The sequence below is a fragment of the Nycticebus coucang genome, chromosome 17, assembly GCF_027406575.1.
Source record: "Nycticebus coucang isolate mNycCou1 chromosome 17, mNycCou1.pri, whole genome shotgun sequence".
Lineage (NCBI taxonomy): Eukaryota > Metazoa > Chordata > Mammalia > Primates > Lorisidae > Nycticebus > Nycticebus coucang.
This window is the reverse complement of record NC_069796.1, coordinates 12580143-12605740: the sequence shown is the minus strand read 5'-3', so window position 1 is coordinate 12605740 and position 25598 is coordinate 12580143. Positions and strand designations below refer to the sequence as shown.

Here is a 25598-nt window from a genome sequence, read left to right as displayed (position 1 = left end):
TCAAGTAAGGGGTCATAGAGGTCATGAGGTGGCTGGGCCCCGTGGTCACCTGGCAGTGGACTCCCCTCTGGCAGCTGTGAGGGAACAAGAGCCATGGGTGGGCTCTTCTTGATGGGCAGGAGGCTGTCCAGCTCAGCCAGGAAGCCGGGGTTCAACCCTGGCTCCAACCTTTACCCAGAAGCCATGGGCAAGGGAGTTCCCCCGTGTGCCTCAGTTTCCCATCAGTGAGTGGAGGTACTCATGATACTGAGTTCAGGTGGGAGGATTAAATGGCTTACTTCAGGTGAACACTTGAACTGCCACATGCTTGATAAAGGCTGGTGGCTGTCATTGTTAGCTGGCTTCTGGCCCCAGGATGGTATTGTCCCATTTGGGGTTCACTTCCAATTTTCCACGGGCAACTGTTACTTGAATTATTTAATACACTTTTAGAAGGTATCTGATGAGTAGTCACTGCTGAAGACTCTGTTGATTCAGTTGGGCCCTCAGAGCAGGCAAGACTGGAGGGGGCTGCTGTGGGTCATCCCACCTGCCGGCCCAGCTGCAGATGGCAGTGCCATCTGAGACACATGGGGATCATAATCAGGCCCAGCCTTCCTCGCATGGGTAACGGACTCTCTTTTATGGCTCTGGCTGACACTGATCAGCCTCCAGGTGCCAGAGAACTGATTTTCAACAAGGCAAGTGTGCCCGTTGGTGGGCTCTAGTTATTACAAAGGTTTTCCTGACATTGAACCACAACTTGCTTACCTGTGGCTTCTACCCATTTGTCTCAGTGCTGGTCTGTCCAGTGACAGCACATGGCCGTGTCCCCACATCAGTCCTTCACATGTGTGGTGACAGCTGCTGTGTCTCCTCCTAGTCATCACACATTTAAAACACCGAGGTTATGACTCCTGCGTGAGTCTGGGGGTCATAGCCAGGGCTCCCTTCTCACTTACCAGCATGGCAGCAGCCAGCCCCGCTCTCAGCCAACGGGGCCTCGTGAGCTCTGTGCCCTTTGCTCTGCAGGAGGAGATGGCCGAGCTGAAGGCCCAGCTCTACCTGCTGGAGAAAGAGAAGAAGGCTCTGGAGCTGAAGCTGAGCACGCGGGAGGCCCAGGAGCAGGCCTACCTGGTCCACATCGAGCACCTCAAGTCCGAGGTGGAAGAGCAGAAGGAGCAGCGCGCGCGGTCCCTCAGCTCCACCAGCAGCGGCGGCAAAGACAGGCCCAGCAAGGTAGGACCAGCGGCAGGGATGCCCCGGCCCAGGCCTCACTGCACCCACGCCCTCTGGTACTCTTCACAGCCCTGCTGCCTCCATCTCTTACATTAGCATAGGAACTGCAGGTCATGCCTAGACATCGATCTAAGAAGAAGGTAACACTCTGAGTGTTAAGAAAACCAATCCACATTTTTAAAAAGCTAGTTCTCGGGTGGCGCCTGTGGCTCAGTGGGCAGGGTGCCAGCCCCATATAACAAGGGTGGTGGGTTCAAACCCGGCCCCGGCCAAACTGCAACAAAAAATAGCCGGGCGTTGTGGTGGGCGCCTGTAGTCCCAGCTACTCGGGAGGCTGAGGCAGGAGAATCGCCTAAGCCCAGGAGTTGGAGGTTGCTGTGAGCTGTGTGAGGCCACGGCACTCTACCGACGGCCATAAAGTGAGACTCTGTCTCTACAAAAAAGAAAAAAAAAAAGCTAGTTCTCACTTTGTGGGATAGTTAAGCCGTGTTCGCATATCATGGTCCTATCTGATGCAGGCCTCACCCCCTCCTAACCCCCTTTCCCACAGCGTTGATTTGTATCCATGGGGGGCATGCTCCAGACCCCCCGAGGGTACCTGGAACCACAGACAGTCCTGAGCCTGTGTATTCCTGTTGTTTCCTGTACATACATACTTAGGATAAAAGTTTATCAATCAGGCACAGCAAGAGAATAAGAGCAACGGCTGGTAATAGACCAATTATGACAATGTGTCAGCTTTGCTACTCCTGTGCTTTGGGGTCATTGTCACAGAAAATAAGGGCTACTTGAACACAGCATGCGGTAGCGTGACTGTCGATCTGATAGCCACAGTGACTGCTAAGTGACAAATGGGTGGGAAGCGTAGACAAAGGGAGGACTCACTTCTCAAGTGAGACAGTGCAAGATTCATCACCCTACACGGAAACAACACACTAAACTTAGGAATTGTTTATTTCTGGAATGTTGCATTTTATATTTTTGGAGCATGCTTGAGCACGGGTAACAGACTATAGAAAGCAAAGCCGCGGATAAGGGGCACCGAGGAACAGGATGTGCGTGAGACACTCGAGGCTCCAGGAAGCGAGAGTTCTCCGAAGTGATAAACTCGGAGTCGGGATTTAACCAGATGTGACCGGCAGGCTCTCTTCCTCTCATCTGGACCTTTCCCCCAACTTCTGAGGGCGTTTCTGCTGTCAGGGACGTGGCCTAGGAAGTGGTCAAAGGCAGAGCAGATGGAAGGCAAGTCTTGCCTCGAGCAGCCTGTGCCAACAGAGTGTGGCCTGTCTGGTGACAGAATTTTGCAAACTCACACACCTACCCAGCTCCAGGTTTTTTTTGTTTTGTTTTTTTTTTAATCCAAGCTCATTCCATGATTCTATATATCACAGTTATTCCAAATAACTGCATTGTAAGGGGGAAAACCCTCTAGAAGCTAAAGAATTGTGCCCCCATCTGAGAGTTCTCTATACTCTGTACATCTATTTTTCTGTCCCTGATAAATGCAGGTTCTCTTACCCCTGGTCTGTGTCAGACCCAGGATGTGTGAGTGTATGCTGAGCTGTTGACCCAGGAAGTAGCTTCTTGTAGCATAAGTGCCAGGTATCTCTGGGAGAGTCGTGTCACTGAGAAGGAAAGAACAGTGTCAATGCTGTGTCGCAGGGAGCCGTTACTCCCTAAAAGGCCGAGAACTGGCGGCTTCACAGATGGCCACAGCTACACCTCCCCCACCCCACACCCCCACCTGCTGAAGAGCAAGTGGCCCCAGCCAGGTCAGCGTTCCATCCGTCCACGGTTGGTGGCTGTGATTTGGATCTCACGGCATGCCAGGACCAAGGCTACATGCTGGAGTCAGCTCCAGAGGGCACAAACTGTCCTCCAGGAATTTAACCTGATGAGCAGGTGATCCCAATACATTGATATAATGTCCCAAGTGCCATGGTAGAGGCTACAAGTTGGATACAGAACTCAGACTTGGAGATGCAGGATAGGTTTTCAGGAAGAAATGAACTTCTGAGACCCAGTGCAGAGTGGGAGCCAGTCTGTTGAGGAGGAGCAGGGCAGAGGGCTGGGGACAGGAGAAGCCCCTCCAGGCCAGTGGGGCAGAACACGCAAAGGCCCAGAGGGAAGTGGAGGTGCTGGGCACAGTGAGGAATCATGATGGGTTGTCAGCAGGGTGTGACGTGGTATAATGTGGGCTCCAGGGAAGTCACTGTGACAAGTGCACTATGAAACCATCCACCTGAGGCTTGAGGACGGAGTTCTGGGGCCACCTACGTGGTACCGTTTCAGATGATAGCATCTGGGGCTCAGGAAGATGGTGTTTTCGGGTCTATACAGACACTTTAAAATCTCTTTTTTGCCATTTGAGTTTGTTAGCAGTCAACTGGGGACAGAGCCTGAGGGACACAGCCCCAGTGTCTGTGTGTGTGTTCTTAGGGTGTGGTGGAAGTGGATTTCCCACGTTCTTGCCAGAAGGCCCATGAACTGAGCATTCTCCTCGGAGTCTCAGTATTTACTTTGGGGGAAGCCTTGTGTTTTGTGGAGTGACTTCAAAGTATGGAAATTTCTCTGATGGAAAAGGCCAGCAGATATTTTTTTTTTTTTTTCACATTACAGTAAGAAGCTTCATAAGAGTAGCCTGTGTTGTTCAGGTAATGAAATTAGAGTAAGCTGGTTATCTCATCTTTCAGACATTAGATCCATTTAACTTGTGGCTAAAATCCCCTATCTGGGCTATTCATTTGGTCTGACCTGTTGGTAGAGAAGGCAGAGCCGGGGCTGCCACAGTAAACTGTTTAGGGTTTAAGGATTCTGCTGCGGCTACTCAACCTTTGTGGGTGTAGAATTAAAGCACAAAAGTAGAGACACCAGTGGGTGTGGCCGTGTTCTAGAAACACTTTATTTATGGACCCCAAAATTTGAATCTCATGTAATTTCTACCTGTAACAAAATAGTCCTCTTTTGACTATTTTTTGTGGTTTTAAAAATAGAAATACCGTTCTTAGCCTATGGGTCATATAAAAACAGGTGGCAGGCCACATTTGCTCCCTTGGGTAGGGGTTGTTTTAAAAACTTCCTCCAGGCTCGGCGCTTGTAGCACAGTGGTTAAGGCAGCAGCCAACTGCACTGAGGCTGGCAGGCTAGAACGCGGCCCAGGCTTGCCAAACAACAATGACAACTACAGCAACAAAAAAAACATAGCCAGGCGTTGTGGTGGGCATCTGCAGTCCCAGCTACTTGACGCTGAGGCAAGAGAATCGCTTAAGCCCCAGAGTTTGAGGTTGCTGTGAACTGTGACGTGATGACACTCTACTGAGACTCTGTCTCAAAAAAATAAATAAAATTAAAACTTCCTCCACATGACCCAGCAAGATCCCACATCTTCCCCAAGTTGCGTTAGGTTTTGGCAGTTCTTGCCTGGACACCCCAGATAGTGCCAGACGTGTTCCAAGGAGGCAGCATGAAGGGCAGGCAGCAGGCCCTGCTTTTAAGGAATCTGTGAAATGGTAACACCACGTGGGAGCAGATTTACAAGAAGTGGGGTGCTGGGGGTATCCTGACAGCTTCCAGGGGCAGCCAGAAGGGAGAGACTTGGGTCTGCGAGCACAACTCGGAGGAGGTGGCCCAGGCAGGGGCACCGCACAGGGCAGGGCTGCAGGTGCTGGCGGAGCTGCTGCCGAGCAGGCCCCTGGGAGGACGCATTTCTTTCTCAGAGTGTGCCCAGGGAGATGGAGGGCCTCCTGTCATCTGGACTCCTAGCACACTGGGCCCGTGCCTCAGTAGCTCTCATCTTGTCATGATACACTTTACTGTTCCCATTCCGTCTCCTACGACAGGCCGCGAGCTTTTTAATCTCAGGCCTGCAGCGTGGCAGACCCTCGCGTCCAGAGTGGATGGTCAGATGGGCGCCTCCCCGCCACAGGACTGGCGTTGTAGCTGCTGCCACCGTCTCCGGGCAGGGAAGGCTGCACAGCTTTGTGAATAGAGTCCTAACTCTCCGCAGGATTTAGGAGTTCCAGCTTTTAGGTTTCCTGGTCTGTGAGTGGAAGGATTAGCTTGAAGTGATGTCAAGGTCCCTGCCTGATGCCGATCCCCCAGGGTGGGGTGCACTTGCGTCTTCCTCCCTCGCCTCCCCGGTTGTGGTGTCAGTGATTGCACTGAGCTCAGTAGAGCTCCTGCATCCAGAAAAGACTGATTTTTCTCTCAAGGAGGGGGTGAGATTGGGCAACCAGGACATTCACACACATTTCTCACTTATCTTTGTCACTACAAGAAGCTTTACCTAATGGTGAAGAGACCAGCCTAGAGCCACACAGCCTGGGTTTGAATCCTGGTTCCGCCATTCCCTAGCTGCTGACAGGCAAGGTCACTTCTGGGTACCCTAGTTTCCTCCCCAGTGCAATGGAGATGATGGTAGTTTCTCCCCCACAAGTCCTCATGATGATTGAATGAGTGATTGTACGTGGCCTGCTCAGACCAGTGCCTGGGCCATCCTGTGAAGGTGACCAGATACCTGGCATCAGGGGGCTTCAGGGTGTGCTGCCCGGCTTCCTGTCAGCACCATCCGAGGGCATGAAGCTCTGCTACTTTCAGTCTAACAGGAATGTGTTTGCTATTGTCAGGAGTGTGCTGATGTCGCCTCCCCGGCTCTGTCACTAGCTGAACTGAGGACAGCCTGCAGCGAGAGCGAGCTGGCTGCAGAGTTCGCCAATGCCGTCCGTCGGTAAGCGCCCTGCCCACGCCCAGCCGGGTACAAGGCTTCCTTATCATTTCTCAGGCTGCTCCCAGCAGCGTCTCTCGGGGCCCCACAGGCCCGCCTGGGCAGGAGGGGGGCAGGTGGGCCATTCCTTCGCCCTGCTTGGGAGGCCAGAAGAGAAAGTCCTACCTGTGCCTGGCCTTTTGACAGCGAAGTGAGCGTAGGGACAGCACACAGGCGACCATTTCATCTGCAAGTTAGAAATGCGTCCTCCTTTCCCTTTTGTGTTGTTGCTTTGACCAGGACCTTGAGGACCGTGTTAAATGGTGAGGATGAAAACACGCTTGCCTTGTTTCCGGCTCTGGGGGGAGTGCCGTCCTGGTAGCAGGAGAAAGGCCCCTGCGTCTATTCAGTCCTAGGAAATTTCCCCCTGGCATCAGTTTTCTCCTACATCGTCTTTCCTCCCTTCTGCAAGGAGAAACAGATGCTGGTTCATCCAGATTTGTCTTCCGTGTCTTAACTTTTCATACATCCTATTGTTCTTTTCCTCTGGTTTCTAGAGCAGCTGCTTTGTCCATTAGAAATGTCATCCCGACTGGGCACGGTGGCTCACACCTGTAGTTCTAGCACTCTGGGAGGTGGAGGTGGGCGATTGCTTGAGCTCAGGAATTTAAGAACCAGCCTGAGCAAGAACAAGACCCCATCTCCACTAAAAATGGAAAAATTAGCTGGGCATGGTGGTCGGTACCTGTAGTCCCAGCTACTAGGGGCTGAGACAGGAAGATTGCTTGTGCCCAAGAATTTGAGATTGCTGTGATGCCACAACACTGTGGCCTGGGTGACAGAAGGGAAGAGTAGGACTCTGTCTCAAAAACAAAAAACCCCTTTCTGTTGTTGCTGGAGACCCGGGGTGGAGGGGAAGGCTGCAGTGTGTTCCTGGTCGGAGCTCTCAATGCAGAGAAAACAGGCATGGCCCCCAGGCTGATGGGGGACTGAAGGCTGCCTTGTGGGGGCTTCACTGCCTTCCTGATTTACTCACTGTCACCTCTGTCTGTCCTTCCAAGTTGTGATAGCTCAGCTTTCCTTTGCCAGTGCCTCTGGCCATGTGCTTAACTGGTAATTGCTCTGCTTGGTGTGGGAGGACGGAAGCAGCCCAGAAAAATGCCCTCGGGACTGTGCCAGAAACTCCAATGGAAATCACTCCCTGCTTCCCATGGGGAGTCATTTGGATGTAGTATTTGTAAGCTAAACCCTTAAGATTTCCGAACTTCCCCAAATCTCAGAGGCCTTTGCTGGCACAAGTAGGATGTAGGCTGTTCTGAGTAAACAAAAGGAGATTTCATTTGTTCTGCCAGTCACAGTGGATTTCCAGTCACCAGCCTTGAGCTGGTTAGCACGACCCAGGTATATGGGGCCAAGAAAGAATCCAAAGAGCTAAAGGAAAAAGGAAGATAACACAATTATACTGTAAATATGGACTCATCATTTCATGAGGGTATATAATACAGACACCTAAGAGTTGAAGTTCGGGGTTATTTTTTTTTTTTTTTTTGGTAGAGACAGAGTCTCACTGTACCGCCCTCGGGTAGAGTGCCGTGGCGTCACACGGCTCACAGCAACCTCTTAACCCTTGGGCTTACGCGATTCTCTTGCCTCAGCCTCCCGAGCAGCTGGGACTACAGGCGCCCGCCACAACACCCGGCTATTTTTTGGTTGCAGTTTGGCCAGGGCTGGGTTCGAACCCGCCACCCTCGGCATATGGGGCTGGCGCCCTACTCACTGAGCCACAGGCGCCGCCCAGTTCGGGGTTATTTTTATTTTGAAAAATCAGATGGAAACTAATGCCTTTCTCTGAAGGTATTAAATCACGACTGAGTGAGGGGCTCAGGTCGGTCAGAGGAGTTTCACCAGTGCTCTCAGGAGAATTCCTCTCTTGATAAAAGACGGCTCCCGGGAATCCAGATCAGAGAGAGAGCAGGGTTGAAAAAGGCATGGGAAGAGGCCACGCCTGGTCATTTCTTGAGGACAGCCATCCCAGGGAAGGTGCCCTGTGGCACTTCAGTCACTGGTTCTGGGCCACGGCCCTCTCCCAACCCACCCTCCCCTTACTAGGCCAGCTTTGGACTTGGTTGGACCTTGTCACTTACTCCATCACACCTGGAGTGTCTTCTCCTTTCTCCTGTTTGGAACAAATCCAGGGCTCCATGCCACCCTACAGACCGCATAACTCCCATCTGGTCTGATTTCATTTCCTCCACTTCTGTGAACATTTATTACAGTTTACTGACTCCGGTTTTGCCATAAACCCCCATCAGGATGACCAAGTTCCCGGTCCTGCACACAAGGTGTGTTCTCTCATCAGGGAATCTTGTTTTTGCTCTTGTACACAGACTGTGTGCTGTCAACCCCTTCTCCATCTAAGATCTCTCTCTTGCCCTTTGTCCTAATAAAATTTAAGTGAATCATCCTTCTACCAAAGAAGAAAACTATAAGAAGGCAGCTAAATACAGGGGATTTTCAGAAATGACTCTTCTTGGTACTTAAGTGGGGATTGTGTGGCCTGCCCTCAGCTGAGAGGAGCACATTAGTTGGTCTCCATCACTGAGAGGCAGCCAGAGCAGGAACCGCTCTCCATGTGATCTGAGAGGCTGGCGCAGCAAGGCTGTGATTTCCCAAGGTTACCAGAGAGCCGCTGGGGGCCGCCTGCACCTCACATGTGCTGGCAGAGCCCGGTTTACTTGCAGATGAGCGAGCTGAGCCCACACCTGTGAATTCCTCTGAGACTCTAGACGGTGCAGTGCAGCTGGTCTGGGCCGATGGGAACCTCTGTGCCCCTAGCACACAGCTACCTATCGATAATTCTACCAGGTGTTATAGCCAGCACCTGTATCCCAGCTACTTGGGAGGCTGAGGCAAGAGGATCGCTTGAGCCCAAGAGTTTGAGGTTGCTGTGAGCTATGATGCCACAGCACTCTACTAAGAGCAACAAAGCAAGACTCTGTCTCAAAACAATTAAAATTAAAAAATAAAAAGCTCCCACTGAGCAAACAAGTAGTAGAATATGCACCATTTTATCAGGAGGATCATTACTTTAAAACATGCTGTTTTATTAAACTTGCACTTGTAGGCCGGGCAGGTGTCTTATAGCTGTAATACTAATATTCTGGGAAGCCGAGGTGGGACGAATGCTTGAGGTCAGAGTTGGAGAGCAACCTGAGCCAAGAGCAAGACTCAATGGCTGCAAAAATTAGAAAAACTCACTGGGCACGATGGCCTGTGCTTGTAGTCCCTAGTACGTAGGAGACTGAGGCAGGAGGATCACTTAAGCTCAGGAGTTTGAGTTTGCAGTGAGCTATCATGATGCCCCTGCACTCTAGCCCAGGTGGTAGAGCAAGACTGTCTCAAAAAAAAAAAAAAAACCTTGTACTTGCTGATTCTTCATATATGGCTGATTTATAATAGCAATCAAGAATATAAGTTGTGCTTAGAATCCCAGGAACACACTTGGGTCTGCAGGACGTTAATGGAATACAAAGTGCACCTGTGGGTTCATTATCACATACATAAATTGCTGAGCCCCAGAGCCAGGATGCCTAGAAGGACATAGATTATGACTGGTGCTCACCCTAGGGGCCCAGGTGGGTGTTGCTTGCATAAATTGAGATTTCTTTTACTTTTCTATCTTTCTTGCAGCGTTGCAAAAGGTCAGGGAGCAAAAGGACTCCCCACAGCTCTCACAAAGGCAGAGTGGCGGGGAGCATCCAGTGCAGCTGTAGTGAGAACACTACCCACATTTCCTGGACAAGAAACGTGTTCACAGGAAAGTCTGGGCAAAAACAGGCTGCTGGCACCCCCGTGCTGCTACTCCTGGCAACATCCAGCCACAAACAGACTACCTGCTAAGCATTATTGTCTGGGGACACTTAATCCTTAGTTCCACGGGCCTATGTACTTAAACAGAGATCTCACTTATCTCGCGCTCCCATGTCCCCGCTGTGAATCCCAAGGTACTCCTGAGAGATGCGACAAGCGCAGCAGGCTGCAGGTGGGAGCTCCGCTCTGTGGGCTGCTGCTTACAAGTAGGGCTCTCACCTGGCTCAAGTACCCCAGGCCTCAGGTGCCCCATCTATAAAGCCAGAGTAGCAGCACTGACTTCAGAGGCTGTGTAAGAATTAAACTATCTGGGTTTTCTAAAAAGTAAGTTATAGATTCTGATGATTACCAGGAAGGAAATAAGGTAACACAGTATACTCACTCCAGATACTTTGCTTTTTCAATAAGGTCAATATGATTTGCGGTCTGAAGGGAGTGACAGGGTGCTGTGATGTCAGAACTCCTGGACCTTTGTTTAGATGGGTGGTCAGGGTGGGGCTCTCTGGAGAGCAGGGAGGAGAGAGGCAGAAACACATCCCAGGGGGGGACAGGCGGGACTCCAGAGGAGGGGGCCAGTCAGCAAGGGGCAGGGAGCCCCAGGGCCAGGGTCACTTGAGAAGGGCCCTGTAGGGTGGGGTGAGACCAGAGGCTTTATTCCCAGTGCAGGGGGAGGGCGCTGAAGGGCGGTAATGTGTTCTGGTCTGTGATTCTGAAAACTTTGCCTGCTGTATGACAACCAGATGAGAGGGGTGCAGAGGAAGCGGAGAAGCCAGTTAGCAGGTTCCCCGGCAAGCAAGGATGGAGGCAGCAGCAGAATCTGCGAGATGACGAGATTGCAGATTGAGTAGCTGGGATTGGCAAGGATGGGGGATGCTGTTAAGGACTTGGAGTAACCAGTGAGCGACCAGGTGACAGGTGATTCCCTCTGCTGACACGGAGCAAGACAGGCTGTGGGAGGTAATTTCAAAAGCAACGTTCCGGACGTGTTAAATGGAAGATGGCCTCCTTAGGGGAAACATCAAATAGACAAGTCCAGAGATCCAGGGAGATGCCTAAGGATCAAGGAAGTTTTTAGAAAACAAAAGAGGATGGATTAGAGAAAGGGTAAACCAAATATGGCTGGGCCCATGTCCAATGTAATTGCCCATCTTCAGAGCATGTGGAGAGGAGGGTGGAGACCTCACAGGAGAGGGAGTGGCCCAGGTGACAGTGTGACAGTGCCGAGAGGGAATTGGGAGAAGCAGAGGACCATCAGTCTTCACCACCTCAGCGAGCCTCGTCAGTGGAGCTAGAGCCTCCTAGGCTTAAAGAGTTAATAGACGGGGCGAGAGCAGCCCACATATGCAGACAGTTCTTGCAGTGACTAATTCCACACAATCAGCGATTACTAAGAAATTCTGGCCTTGTGGCTGCACGGCTGTGACTCCCTGTGGTCTGGTCTGATTACAGCTCCTTGGAAAGGTTGCTGGAAAGGTTTCTGGTGGCCCAAGTGCCACCCGCTGCCTCATCAGGGCTGGGCTCTCAAGCCACCACTCCCGCAGCCCTCAGTTGGACTTTGTCTAATCAGAGTCTGCCGCCAAGGCTTTTTATTTTAAAGGGGATAATGTCACACAGAGCTGTCCTCGCAGGCCGCCCTTGCTGGACGCAGCTCCTACCCAGCTTACTGGCCAGCTGCCTTGGTTTATCTCACTCCTGTCAAATGCCCACGAGTCTGCCTCTTAAACTCCCTGTGGGCGTCCCACTTCTAAAAGTTGTGTTTCAGAAAGTAAGAGAAGCCCCTCCCTGACTGTATGGTTAGAGTAAGATTCGCAGGTCCCTTGTGACCAGAAATAACCCTCATGTCTGGTTAAGAGGTCCAGATACGAGAGCTGGGCAGCACGGAACTATTATAATCCAGCGTTATTTTTACTTGATCGTGTAGGTGTAAATTCGTGAGTCCCTGTGCCACTGGGAATAAAAGAATAAGGAATGGATTACAGAGTTCTGGCCATTCTAGAAAATACTGTGAATGCATTAGTCTTGAGGGGGCGTATGGAACGTGTGGTGTTTAACTCCTACTTTCTCCTCCATGGGAAGCTTCAGAAAGTGCTCGTTTGGGGCCTTACATAACACAAACCATAGATGTTCTTAACTGAAAGCCCCGCAAATTTGAATTAGAAACTAGAGGGCCTATACTATTCTGAAATTAAAAAACAAAACAAGGCTCAGCACCCATAGCACAGTGGTTACGGCACCAGCCACATGCACTGAGGCTGGCGGGTTCGAACCCAGCCCAGGCAAACCAGTAACAATGGTTACTGGCAACAATGGTTACTGGCAACTCCACCAACAACCAAAAAATAGCCAGGTGTGTGGCATGTGCCTGTAGTCCCAGCTACTTGGGAGGCTGAGGCAAGAGAATCACTTAAGGCTCAGCACCCGTAGCACAGTGGTTATGGCAGGTTCGAACCCAGCTCAGACCAGCTGAACCACCACAACAAAAAAATAGCCGCACATTCTGGTGGGCGCCTGTAATCCCAACTAGTTGGGAGGCTGAGGCAAGAGAATCACTTCAGCCCAAAAGTTGGAGGTTGCTGTGAGCTGTGACCGAGGGTGACATAGTGAGACTCTGTCTCCAAGAGAATCACTTAAGCCCAAGAGTTTGAGGTTGCTGTGAACTCACCCACAGTGACACAGGGAGACTGTATCTCAAAAAAATAAGTGTTAAAAGGATGACTTGGATTGGTGGGCCATGATTCTTAGTATTTTCCAGGTTATCCTTTGAGAATCTGAGGAAGGCTTCAGGAAGGTATGCCCCTGTGAGTGGTTTTGCATGTAAGTTCAGGGAGTTGGCTGCATAGGATGCCATCTTCAGACCCAGGGGAGGAAGCTGTCTGCATTCCCAGAATTGGCCGGTAAGAAGTTATCAAAGGGGGTGCTTGTTAAACTACAATTCCTGGGTCTTAACCCAAGCCCACTGAACCAGAATCCAGGGGAAAGACCTGGTATATTACTTAACTGCTCTGGAGCAGTGCTGCCCACTAGTAATAGAATTGTTAGGGTGCGAGCTAGTGCACAGGGGTTTTGAGATTTCTCCAAAGATTAGGATAGAAAGAAATGGAAAAGGGCAAGAGAGGGAGATGGTGTTGGCAGAAAGAACTGGGTACTGTATTCTGGCTTTTTATTCAGGTAGTGAAGGCAGCTTATGGCTGGAGCCAAATTAACAGGGCTCTGCTGCATCTGTCTGCTCCTCCTCAGCAGCAGGCTGATTACAGAAGTGTCGGTGGGTGTCAGAGCCCAGTTGCTGGCTCCCTGCCTTTCTTTGGAAACAATCTCTATCATTGGAGGTGTGACTCTGCCCTCTGGGGTGCTTGAGGCTTGAACTCCCGTTGTTCACTCAAGAACTCAAAACTGGACAGCAGATTCTCAAAAGCAATTTTATTTAGAGACAGAGTAAATAAATTTTATTTATTTAGAGGTAGAGTGCTGTCTCACAACAACCTTAAACTCTTGGACTCTAGGTCCTTCTGCCCCAGCGTCCCCAGCTGGGACTACAGCTACCCACCACCATGCCTGGCCTGTTTTTACTGTTTTTAGTAGAGACCAGGTCTCTCTGTTGTTAAGATTAGTCTCCAACTCCTGAGCTCAAACAATCCACCTGCCTCAGCCTCCCAGAGTGCTAGGCTTATAGGCGTGAGCCACCTAGTGGCCTCCAAATCTTTCCACCTGCCCAGCTTTTTCCCCAGAGCTGTGCAAAACAGAACTCCCAGAGTGCCCTGTTGGCAGAGAACTCATAGAAGTGGTCTTTAATTGTTAGTGGGGAAATGAGATATTTTCCTGTTATTTTCTGCAAGGCCACCCTTTCAATCATATGAATCACAAATGCCAGGCACATAGGTAGTTTTAAGTTTTCAAGTACTCAATATTAAAAAATGTGAAAACACATGAAATTAGCTTTAATAACACTTAACCAAATGTATCTAAAATATCTCAACATCGTGATATTTAAAAAACTTATTTCTCAGATATTTTACTTTTGCATGTTGTCTTCACATCCGGGTATGCACTTTTCACCCCCAGCCCATCTCGATCCCGACCATATTAAGGGCTCCCACAGCTGCAGGTGTGGCAGTTCTCACTGTTCAAACCCACAGGTCTAGAGAAGGGGTCACTGACCAGCAGCTTAGCATTCCTTTGCATCCACAAGAGTGATGCTGCAGTCATCCCTCCCTTACTTAAACTTGTGTCCCTCACTCAAATGAACCAGGTAGAGTACCCAAATTCTAGGTTTGAGGTTTGGCTGTCATTGTATCTTTAAATAAATGAGCTAGTGCTATGATTAGTTCTTTCCTAGAGTTTCTACCAGCTGTCCCCTCCCTCTCCCTGCCTGAGCCCAGGCAGTTAGTTCTGAGCTCCCAGAGCAGGGTCTATGGGAGCTCTCCTGGCCCCCGGGACTTCTCCTCCTTTGAAACTTGGAAAATTCCAAGTCTGGAAAATTCCCTAGGGCCTAGGTAATGGGGAAAGCAGCCCCTTTAGTGGTAAAGCTGGGGTCTCCTACTCTCCCTCCCTGCTGGGTGTGGGTGTGACTAGGGGAGGCAGGCAATGGTAGACTCTGGGTAATCCAAAGTTGTTTGTTGTTCATTTCTCAGTTCCTGGCTAATATTCTCCCAGTTTTCTGCTTCCTTTTGCTCTGTTAACATTAGAGTGAAAGATAAAGGAATCTAAACAGTAACAGGATGTAGGACGACTTTAGTCGGAGGGAAGGGGAGAATCCCTGGGGCTCTCCCAGACTCCTCTTGCTGGAGGGCTGGGGAACGTCCTCCTGCCACACAGTTCTCTCTTCTGCTGGGAAATGCTGCCACTCTCAGATTCCAGCAGGAAATGCAGCCAGAGCTGAGGAAATTTCTGGGTGGCTGCTAGAGCCCAGGAGAAACTTTCCTCAGCCAGGCAAACAGCTGGTTGCCGGCTCCGCCCTCCCCGCTAAGCTGAAGAGTGAGTCCCGGGCTGCAGGCCATGGCTGGGCTTCCCCACCCTGTCCTCGCTCGCAGAATTGGCGAGTTTGATGTTGCACATCCCTTCCTCACTAATCGTTCTGGAGAGCTCGACTTGCCCTCCCAGTAGCCAGAGGCAGAAACTACACTAAATATTTGAAAAGCCAGAGAGGGAGACTCAGGGTCTGAATCATCTGGGCACCTGAAAAGCATCTTCTTCCCTGACCCCCGGTCACCGTACCAGGGAGTCCCACTCGTGTACTTAGCATACAAAACTGTAAAAGTGAAAATGAGAGCCCTGTGTCACCTTCGCCCAAGTTTGTGTTTCCCAAGTTCATGTTCAGCGCTCTGTGTGGTCATTACAGTATCAGAGATTCACATTCTGATTTCTAGTTTTTACAAAAATGATACCCTATAGAATTCAGCCTTTTCATCTAATATGTCAGATACCCTTCCAGGCCAGTGTGTCTCAATTTGCATTTTTGAAGTTGTTTGAAGCAGAGCATTTCAGTAGCACGGACGTCCTCATTCCCCAGTTCTTTCTCAGTTTTCCAATCAGCGCTGAAGTGAATCCAGCCATAACTGATGTGCCTGTGTTTACATGACCTCTGTAAGACAACATTCCTGGCAGTCAAGTTTATTATTAATCAAGGGATGCGTTTGTTTTTTTCTTTTGCTAGGTACTACCAAATGGCCTTAAAAACTAAGCGTGCCAATTTACACCCCCCTCACACACACACAATCACAGTAAGTCCTGAAGGAGTTTCTTCCCTAAATCAAACTTGCCTTCAGCGAGTTCTGAAGCTGTCAGTCACTGGACACTCTCACCCAGGCACAGGCCGCCTGCGCTGGGGATACTTGGAACCCAACCAAGTAAGGTCCCTGCCACGCTAAAGCTGAGATGCAAGTGGCAGAGCCTGATAGCTCCAGGGATGTGCGCGTGCAGTGTGGTGACGGAGGGGTGGGGGGGGTTGGCCGCCAGGGAAGGCACTGCTCAGTGAACGGTTCCCCACCTGGGTCTGGTGCTCACGTGGGAGCAGTGAGCTTACTGGGAACGTGAAGCTGCTTCAGCTGTGGAGTAGGCGTCATCAAAAGTTCAAATTAGGTACCCTAATGGGAAACTTCTTTTTCTCTGAAAGGCCCTCGTATCAGTTTTCTGCTCCCGGCACCACTCGTTTGTGAGCGGTGGGGGCCTGTGTCAGTGAGTGGACATCTGTCCGAGGAAGGCAGTGCGGCCCAGACAGGTTTGTGTTGCGGACTCCCTGGTGCTTCAGGAGATGCTGAGGACCCTTGGAAAAGGCCGCTGAGACCAAGAGTCAGTCTTGTGGTCAGGCTGCACTCACGACTGAGATGTCAGTCGCAGAAAGGACCTTCGTTAGCCTGGTTTCCCATCTGGAAGGCTAAACAGATTCCTGTCTTGCTCCTTGGTGACACATACTTAAGACTTTTTTTGGGGGGGGGGTATAAAAGTATTTATTTCATATTACAGGGTGAGATAAGAGACGAGTAAAAGGGAGGAAAGAACAGGGACAGATGAGGGGGGAGAGAATGGCATGGCATCCCCAGGAAAGCATGTGCCCTCCCCTGCTTTTTCAAGGGCCTTCAAATGAGCCCTTGAGAATGCAGTGGTGAGGTGTCCATCCCCCAGTGACAGCCCCGCTCCCAGCCCGTTAGTATCCTCCTCTTCTCACCCGGGTTTTGACTTTTCATGCTAAACCTTCCCCCTCCATCTGCCACCGTGATCAGGGTAGTAGCCACCTCTACCACCATCTCAAGCTACTTATTTATGGCATGTTTTGTTTCTCTGGATATAGAGAAAAGAAATTAAAGGCCAGAGTTCAGGAACTGGTGAGTGCCTTGGAAAGACTCACCAAGAGCAGTGAAATCCGGCATCAGCAGTCAGCGGAGTTCGTTAATGACCTGAAACGGGCCAACAGGTAAAAATCTCCCTGGACCTGCCCCCTGGTACTTAGACTGATGCCCTGATGTAGACCCACCACCAGGGAGGACCTAACTCTGGGAACCAACTAGAGAGTGGTGAGTCCTTGCCTGCTACCAGTGTCCCACAGAGACCTAAAACATGCTCAGGAAACCTGGTCCTTTGGCCAAATGCAGCATACTGTGTGCTCGTTTCTTGGTATTTCATATAGTAAAAGTTCTGAGAACTCACGCAATAAAAAAAAAAAGTGTGTTTAGGCCGGGTGCGGTGGCTCACTCCTATAATCCTAGCACTTTGGGGGGGCTGAGGCGGATGGACTGCATGAGCTCACAGGTTCAAGACCATCCTGATTAAGAGTGAGTCCCCGGGCCCTAAAAATAGCCGGGAGTTGTGGTGGGCACCTGTAGTCCCAGCTACTCGGGAGCTGAGGCAAAAGAATCACTTGAGTCCAAGAGTTGGAGGTTGCTGGGAGCTGTAATGCCCCAGCATTCTACCAAAGGCAACAAAGTCAAACTGTCCCTCAAAAATTTTTTTGCCAAGCAAAACCTCTGGGGCAACATTTAATATGCAGGGGTCACTTTATTTTTGAAACAAGAGTCTTGCTCTGTTGTCTGGGCCACAGTGTGCTGGTGTCATCACGCTCACAGCAACCTCAAACTCCTGGGCTCAAGTGATCCTCCTGCCTCAGCATCCGGAGTAGCTGGGACTACAGGCACTTGCCACCACACCTGGGGTTTTTTTGTAGACAGATTCTTGCTTTGTTGCTCAAGCTGATCTTGAACCCCTGATCTCAAGCGATCCTCCCGCCTTGGCCTGGGGAGCACTTTAGAAAACAGTGCAGTGCTCTAAGCCAGCAGTCTCAGATACTCCTTTATGTTTGTAAATTTATTCCTATAAATTATATTCATCAATACTTCCCATATTAACAACAAAAATCAAGAAGACAAACATTTAAAAAAATTTATTCATTTATAAAAACAAATTTGCCAGATAAGTGCTATTTTTTTTGCAAAATAAAACTGTTTTATATTGCAAAAAAATAATTGGACAAGTGGTACTGTTTTGACCATTTAGAAGACAGCTGGGTTCTCATAGCTGCCTCTGCAGCCAACATATAAAGACCAAGACTCACAAACCCCTGAAAGAATTTTAGGACCCACGAGGCATTGGGATCTCAGAGCAGCTGGAAGGGTAGCGGCAATACAGGACGGGTACGGGGATGCTGTTCTGGGGGAAGGAGGTCATCTGTACTTACCTGGGCTCACCTTCCCCCTGGGTTCTGAGTTCTGGTGGGGACCATTCAGAGACCTATATTCTGTCTGGCTAGGCAGTAGTAGGTCTTAGGTCCTTCCCGAGCACTCTGAATCCTGCCAGCCTGAAGCATAAAGTGAGGCCTCAAGCCACAAGCCTCTCTCTCCTCATCCCAGGTGAGGGCAGTCAGACTGCGGTGCCTCAGACTCAACCGGCTGTTGCAAGCAGCCACGGAGTAACAAACAGACCTGCTATCTGGATTTAATGCCAGATTTCTGGAATTCAGCTACCAGCTACCTTTCTTATCGATTTTGGACTTGGCCCCTTCTGAGTGAGTGACAGCCACCAGCAGTCAGGCTGGATACACTGTGGCTGGGCTAATAGGCGAGCAGCCTTGAGTGTGGAAGTCCTGGTGCTGGAGGGCAGGACCATGGTGTGTTGTAATGCTGCTTAGATGACTCTTCATTCTCATTTCCCTCTGCTCCCACATAGCAACCTGGTAGCTGCCTATGAGAAAGCAAAGAAGAAGCATCAGAACAAACTGAAGAAGCTGGAGTCGCAGATGATGGCCATGGTGGAGAGACACGAGACCCAAGTCCGCATGCTCAAGCAGAGAATCGCTCTGCTGGAGGAGGAGAACTCCAGGCCCCACACCAACGAAACGTCCCTTTAATCGAGTAATCAGCACGTGGGCACAAAGTTCTGCCCGTGGGAGCTAAACCCCAGCAGGTCCCAGAGGAGGGAAGGGCCCCAGGAGACAGAGTACCTGTTGGGAGAATGAGGAAAGGGGAGGTTGGCAGGTGGGTCAGCATTGGGATAGTGGAGTGCCCCAGACTCAGCTCTTGGGGTTGAGTGGCCCTGGTGACACGGTGTGGACTATACTCGGAGGATCCTGCTCCTCCCGTCCCGGGCCCCCAGGGCGTGTAGACAGGGGCTCTGCACCCCTGCACAGCAGGGCCTGGCTGCTGCTGTCCAGCTCGTTCTTCCGCCCTCCCTCCCAGGCATTTGTTTTTGTAAGATTTTCCATTTTATTCTCTTGTTAGCAGAATGGGCTTATCTTCTGGCATCCAAAATTTCTCTTTTATTTTTGGAAATAAAATTTTATTAAGGGTTTCTTCAGAGCAGAGTGTTATTAGCACTTCCTACTCCAGGGCACTAGGTAATTGCTGTTCTGCTGAATTAAAACTCGTCCACACGAGTACCTGGACCTGTCTCTACAGACGGGTGAGAGGCTGCATGTTGTCAGATGGGGAGGAGATAACGAATGTTTTGCAAAACGGATCCACCTGCTTACGAGTGCTACTGCACCCACAGTTCAAATCTTAGTTCTTGCTGCCAGGAAGGGCACAGGGTGAGGAAATGGGTGTTGAAGTCTTTTTTCCCCCTCTATGGTGCTTAGAAGTTTAATTTCAAACCAAATGCTGACAGGGCTAGGCAGGACCAAATTACCTAAACTCTTTCAGGACAGTCTTTTATCTTAAAATAAATCCATTTTTCCTTTTCTACAGCAATTGATACACGTAGAGGCCCACTTACCGGTTTTTTAGTAGCACCAGAGAATCCACCAAAGCTTGCCTGTTAGAAATGTATTCCAATGCCACAGTTAACCACAAATTGAAGTTTCTACTGCAGGTCACTGTAGTGAGTCCTGATGTCCATAAATTGTGGGTGGATCTGTTTGCAGAGAGCATGATCCAAATTACACAGACTCTGTGCAATGGGGAATGATACTCCAGCCACCACGTAGGAGGGCGGACAGTTTTATCCTAAACGCAACCACCATTCTTAGGCCAGCAGTGAGGCAGCCCTTCTCCACCCCCAGCCAAATCAACTGTTAGTATGGAAGGACCCAACTTTTGGGTGATTTGATCACTGTGAAAAAGCCCACTGGCTTCTGTTTGTATCATTTGGTCAAAGTTAATTCCTGTAAGTGATTTTTTTTTTTTAAAGTCAGTTTTTCAATCTTCAGCTAAAGTAGCGTTTTTGTCACAAAAAAAAAATGCTTTGGGGGCGGCGCCTGTGGCTCAGTGAGTAGGGCGCCGGCCCCATATGCCAAGGGTTGGCGGGTTCAAGCCCAGCCCCGGCCAAACTGCAACCAAAAAATAGCCGGGCGTTGTGGCGGGCGCCTGTAGTCCCAGCTGCTCGGGAGGCTGAGGCAGGAGAATCGCGTAAGCCCAAGAGTTAGAGGTTGCTGTAAGCTGTGTGACGCCACGGCACTCTACCCAAGGGCGGCACAGTGAGACTGTCTCTACAAAAAAAAAAAAAAAATGCTTTGGATAAAAAGTAGAAAAAAATTCAATCGCAGTTCACACCATGTTTCAGCTTGCCCAGGGAAAGCTCCTCCCCTGAACAAAGTGGTCTGGACCTGGCTTTCTCTTCTGTGCTTGAACAGGCATCAAAACGGACAGTTCTCATTTGTAACAAACCCGCTGCTGAAGCAGAAATAAAAATCTGAGCACCCACCTGTTAGGTCCCGTATTTCCTCCAGACAGAAGAGGCCTCAGCTCCCCTTATGGGCCCTGGTATTGCTCATCCTACCTGGCCTTAGTTTGAGTTTATACTTCAATAAAATATTTTCAAATATGTGGTGATGTGGGTGAAAATTTCCTAAGCAAGTGTTACTTTTATAATTATGTAAAATAAAAAAGCTATGAAATAGTAGACTTCCTTTCTTGTATTTTTCAAATGCTCCAAAGTACAATGCTTGTCAAAGGTGACCTAGGCTCCAGGCACTTGGTTACACTGACCTGTATTGATTAAATAAATGGCTGCAAGTGCCCGGGTAACTTTTCTTTTTGTATAATCTGGCTCTCTACCTGAATTTCCCTCTAAATAGGAGCCGTTTACCTCCATCAGGGGCAAACAAGGATGTTGATTTTAACATGTATTAAGTTTAAAACCCTCAGAATTTATTTTTATTTTCTCCAGTCTCCTCACTGGTTACCCCTTCCAGGCAATCATCTCCCTATTCATAGTCCTTGGCTCTTTGAAAAAGGAGCATGGAGCACAAGGATCCATTTCCCTTGAAAGATTATTTCCCACTACTAAACTGGGGCAAATAAAACCAACTAGGCCAAACAGCCTTCGGTCCATAGCTGGAGTGCCTTTGACGTGTGAGCCTACCAGCCAGCCCCAAGGGAAACAGCTACCAAAACTGCCACGGGTGATGGGCAGGAAGATTCCTTAAAGTTATTTAGGACTACATATATCGTGATCAGATAGTTGAGCACTGTCACGCCACCCCTTTCATGCTTTAACTCCATAGATGCCCAAGACATTTTATTGCCTAAGGAGGTATTAACTGCTGCACACTCCCCCTCATCTGCTAGCACTGCAGGCTTCTGAAGTTAATGTCCATGTTGCCTGAACCTGAAAGGTTAGATTAAAAAAAAAGGAAGTGCCAGTTAAACAGAAATCACTGAATTCTCCTTTTAGATGCATGTATTTCTTACCAAGTCTTCCTCTTAGCCCTCAACAGTGTTTAACCAGGACCTCAGAGACTCGAAATCAGAGCCTTGCCACAGTCCTGCAGAAAGGCAGTCCAAATTAAAAACTATTAGGTTGAGGGGGTAGTGAAGATTTTTACTCCTCTAAGGAAAACTGGAAATAACCTAGTTCCTAGCTAAATACAGATTAAAAAAAAAAAAAAAAAACACCATAGTTGTTAGCTAATTGTGACGAGACTGCCTATGTTATTAACAAGAATTAAGAATCTACAGTTGTCTGTTCTCAATGTGCTCCCTATGAACCACAAAAATTATCCTGCAGATATTTTTTAATTCTATAAACTCAAAGCTCTCAAGAGTCTCATGTTTTAAGTGTGATATCTTAAAGACTACAGAAAAATGCCCAAACTTAATGATTTAAGTGTCCTTTCCTCCACACAGCTTTAAGCCATTTGCAAACGCATAAACAGAAGAAATCCCATTTGTTCTATGAACTATTTATAGCTTCACCCACTTCTAGAAGCAGGAAACAGAACTATAGTTAGAAAATTGTTACAGCCCAACAAGGACAGAGTTCTCTAATGGTTGAGATTTCTGCACTGAACTTAATTAGGGTGTAGCCATGCTGTTGCCAAGGTGTTTTTGCAGGGCTGGGGGAACATACGTCATGTTTTTGCTTTTTTCTGCAGAAGGTGACAGCTTTGTGGAACACTATAAAAAAATTCAGAAAAAAAATCATAACTTTTTCCAATGGAACAGCGTATTTGACATGGAATAATAATACGTTTGACTCACCTTTGACTTGCAAATTCTATAGAGTTGGTAGAAGAGGCATGACCTTTTTCCTGGCATTCACTTGATTAAAAAAAAAAAAGAAGCAGCATAATTTGTTGCAAAACAAAAATCTTACTGTCATCAATTGAAATCTTGCGTTTACATATATAGGTTGGGTTAAAGTGAGCTCTGAACCTATGGCCTTACTCCTCAATCTTGGAAGTTACCAGCTAATACATTTGTATTCACTGAGAGAGAGACGCGTTTGGCTGCCAAGAACTAACTTTAGAATTAGAAACAGAATTATCAATTAATGTAATGCTGGCTGCTGTCACCACAGCCATCACTGAGCACTCCCTCACTGATAAACTATCAAGTGGAAAAAGAGCTCCAAAGTTGAATAGCAGCTTATCCCCTGGCTAATGTTTTGCTAATACCTGTAGAAAGGCAGTTTTGAATGTAACCATTGTATTTCTGGTTAAGAATTATACTGGATAGATAAGATTACATCTGAGTGAGATTTGCATGTGACCAAGACAAAAACAGTCCCTCCCCCCTTAAACAGTAACTCCCACTGGATAACCACATTCTTGACAAGCTCTTAATCTTCCCGTAGTCATTCCCCTGACAATCGTCTGGAATAGCTCAGCAGAGCAGGAACAAGTTAGACACAGAATTTCCCGCACATTCACCCCCATGCCCTGCTTTGTTGAGTAGCACTTCCTCTACCACTTTTGCATTTTGCAAATCAAATTCATGTGAAAAAAATGTTCTGTTTGTAGAACTCATAGTATCACTTACAGTGCTCCTGTCAGGACTGCCGAGCAGGTAAAAGCCCCCATGATACGCTTTTGTTTCAACCTAATGCACAGATAATGAAACCCACTGGCCTCTTTTCTATTTCTAATCAGTTTTTAGACATCTTGTCAAGACTCATTTACTTTGCATGAGATTTTAGTTTCCTATTTGAAAATGTGCTTTTATACCACTTGAATTATTAGGGAAAACCTGGTGGAATGTATTGTCCGTGATTAAGCACATGTGATTTAAGTTTGCCGTTAATCAGTATGGCTCACCTGTTTGTACTGGAAGTCTCGTTTTAAAGTTGCTATTTCACACTGTACTATACACCTTGTAATTTTTTAGATTTTTCACTTGTATGTTTTCAATATTTCCAGATGCCTTTAGTTTTAGCTGCTGTAAAATAGCTACTCTGTGTTATTTGATATAGGATTGTTTTTTAAAAACTCCATTTATTTATACAGAGACATTTATAATATTTTACAAGCATTCTTATATTCTGAATAAATATTTCTAATTCCATGATGTACTTTTAACTGTGTTAATTAAAGGGTAAAGCTGTCCTTCTATAAAACTAGTTGGTGGTCATCCATGTAAATATCAAACCATGACGCTTAAGAGTAGAAGTCAAAGTAAGGAGGGTAGAAATAAGACTATATTACATGCATTAGATCAAAACAGCCAACAGCCAAAGAAACCTCACCTTTTGGCCAACTTTTATTTGGCTACTTTATCAATATTAGCATAATGGGAAATTATCTATTAAAGGGTCTCTTTTCCTTTTAAAGATCCTTGAAATAGGGGGCAGAAGAATTAGCAGTGAGAGGAAGTTGTACGTGACTAAGATGGCAAGCGGCTTTACGACAAGTCTAGACAAGAAAGAACATGACAGTGATGTCAAGTTTCCACTATGGAGGCAAAGTACATATGACGACAAGAGTATAAAATGTAAAATATCTTGGTCATTCTCCATTAAAAAGAAAAAAAAATTACTTACTGTAGCTGACGTATCCAGCACAGAGGATGTCTTTCTCCCTTGAGATCCAAGGTCAAGCATTCCCATTAGAAAACCTAATTCTAGTACAAATTTGAGAACTGCTGGATTTGATATGCATATATCCAATTCACATCTCAAGCCCTCCACTGTAATCTTGCTTTAAAGCAACAACCAAATTTAAAAATGTTTGGAATAAGGAAACATTTTTTGCAGAGGCACCTTTTTTGGGGAGGGGGGACTTTTTGCAGGGTCTTGGCTCTACCTCCCAAGCTGGAGTGCAGAGGTGTCATCGTAACAGCAACCACTAACTCCTGGGGTAGTGCAATCCATCAGCCTCAGTTTCCCAAGTAGCTGGGAACTACAGGCATGTGCCACCATGATTTCCGTGCTTTTTTTTTTTTTTTTTTGCAGAGATGGGGTCTTACTCTTCCTCAGGCTGGCATCAAAGCAATTCCCCTGCCTCAACCTCCCTAAGTGCTAGGATTATAGGCATGAGCCACGGTGCCTGGCCTCAGAGAGCCTGTAGCTTTTATTGTTCATTAGATTATATAACCATTATCTTTATCTCCTATCTCATACTTGCCATTTTCTATTGGCCCACAGGGATGGTAACTAAAATGAGGGACTTGGCACCTACAATGAGGAGTAACACAGCAGAAAACAGGTTAAGGCAGTAACTAAAACTGCCCAAGCCGCCAATTTTATTGATAGCGCTTTACAAAGAGTCTAAATTTAACAGTTTTTACAGAAAGCCAATATTTGAACAACCTTCCATCATTCAAATTTTATCAGTAAGATAAAAGGTTTTTATATCTAAATTGGTGGTGGTTACATCAAAAAGCTTTCAAAAAAATAGCACATGATGACTAACTCGAGACACAGGACTTTCTTCATCTTCTCACGGGAGAGTGTAGCTGACAAGCCAGTGGTCTTTGGAAGGAAATACAGTAACTCTGCAAACATTTAAACTCCAATGCATAAACACCAATTACCTAAAATGCTTTAGTATAGTCACACCCAATACAGGTAAACAAAACCAGTTTTTACCCTTTCATTGATACCGAGGGGCAAAGACAAAGCTACTGACTGTTCAACTACCACGTAATAAATCCAGAAACACACAGATCTGCCCACCCTGCAGCACCAGTTCTTAACAACAGGTGAACCCAACAGGTATTTTTGCATTACTTTTCTGCTCTCACTAAATGTCTGACAATTAACCCAAAAAAGCACCAAGAACTTTATGCTACAAATGATAGAATTTTACTTGAAGGTTTTACTTACAGAGCCTTTCTGCAAGCATTAAAATGCCCTATCAGGTAAAGCAATAATACACTGCTATAATTTAGGCGAAAATTAAATGTTAAATTGTATCACATAAGAATGATTAAAGTCCAGTTTTCTCATTGAACATCATATATTTAATGAAGCATTTCATCAATTTCGTCCATCAGCTTTTGTAGGTCCCTAATATAATAATTTGCTTAACGTGACCCAGCATAAGTATCTTCACCTTTTTCAGACTAAAACTTGCTCCCAAGCAAATTCAAATTGTTTTAAGACAAAGTATCTTCCATGAACGCTACAGCATAAAGTAAAAATCCACTTCAAATCTTGTTTTGGAAACAGG

At 47.7% G+C, this 25598-nt stretch overlaps 2 protein-coding genes across 7 annotated transcripts in view; one reads left to right on the top strand and one right to left on the bottom strand.

Annotated features, from left to right (window-relative positions):
* MCC (MCC regulator of WNT signaling pathway) overlaps positions 1-20611 on the top strand; it is a 425555-nt gene extending 404944 nt beyond the window's left edge. For all 5 annotated transcript variants that reach the window (XM_053566014.1, XM_053566015.1, XM_053566018.1 and 2 more), the window contains 4 exons: positions 1012-1218; positions 5844-5944; positions 16575-16697; positions 18443-20611. In XM_053566014.1, coding sequence (XP_053421989.1) covers positions 1012-1218; positions 5844-5944; positions 16575-16697; positions 18443-18623 — 612 coding nt within the window. In that variant the 3' untranslated portion in view covers positions 18624-20611. The remainder of the gene's footprint in view (positions 1-1011; positions 1219-5843; positions 5945-16574; positions 16698-18442) is intronic.
* Positions 18400-25598, bottom strand: part of DCP2 (decapping mRNA 2) — a 61884-nt gene continuing 54685 nt past the window's right edge. For both annotated transcript variants that reach the window (XM_053566019.1, XM_053566021.1), the window contains one exon: positions 18400-18457. The gene's annotated coding sequence lies outside the window, so the exon portion shown is untranslated. The remainder of the gene's footprint in view (positions 18458-25598) is intronic.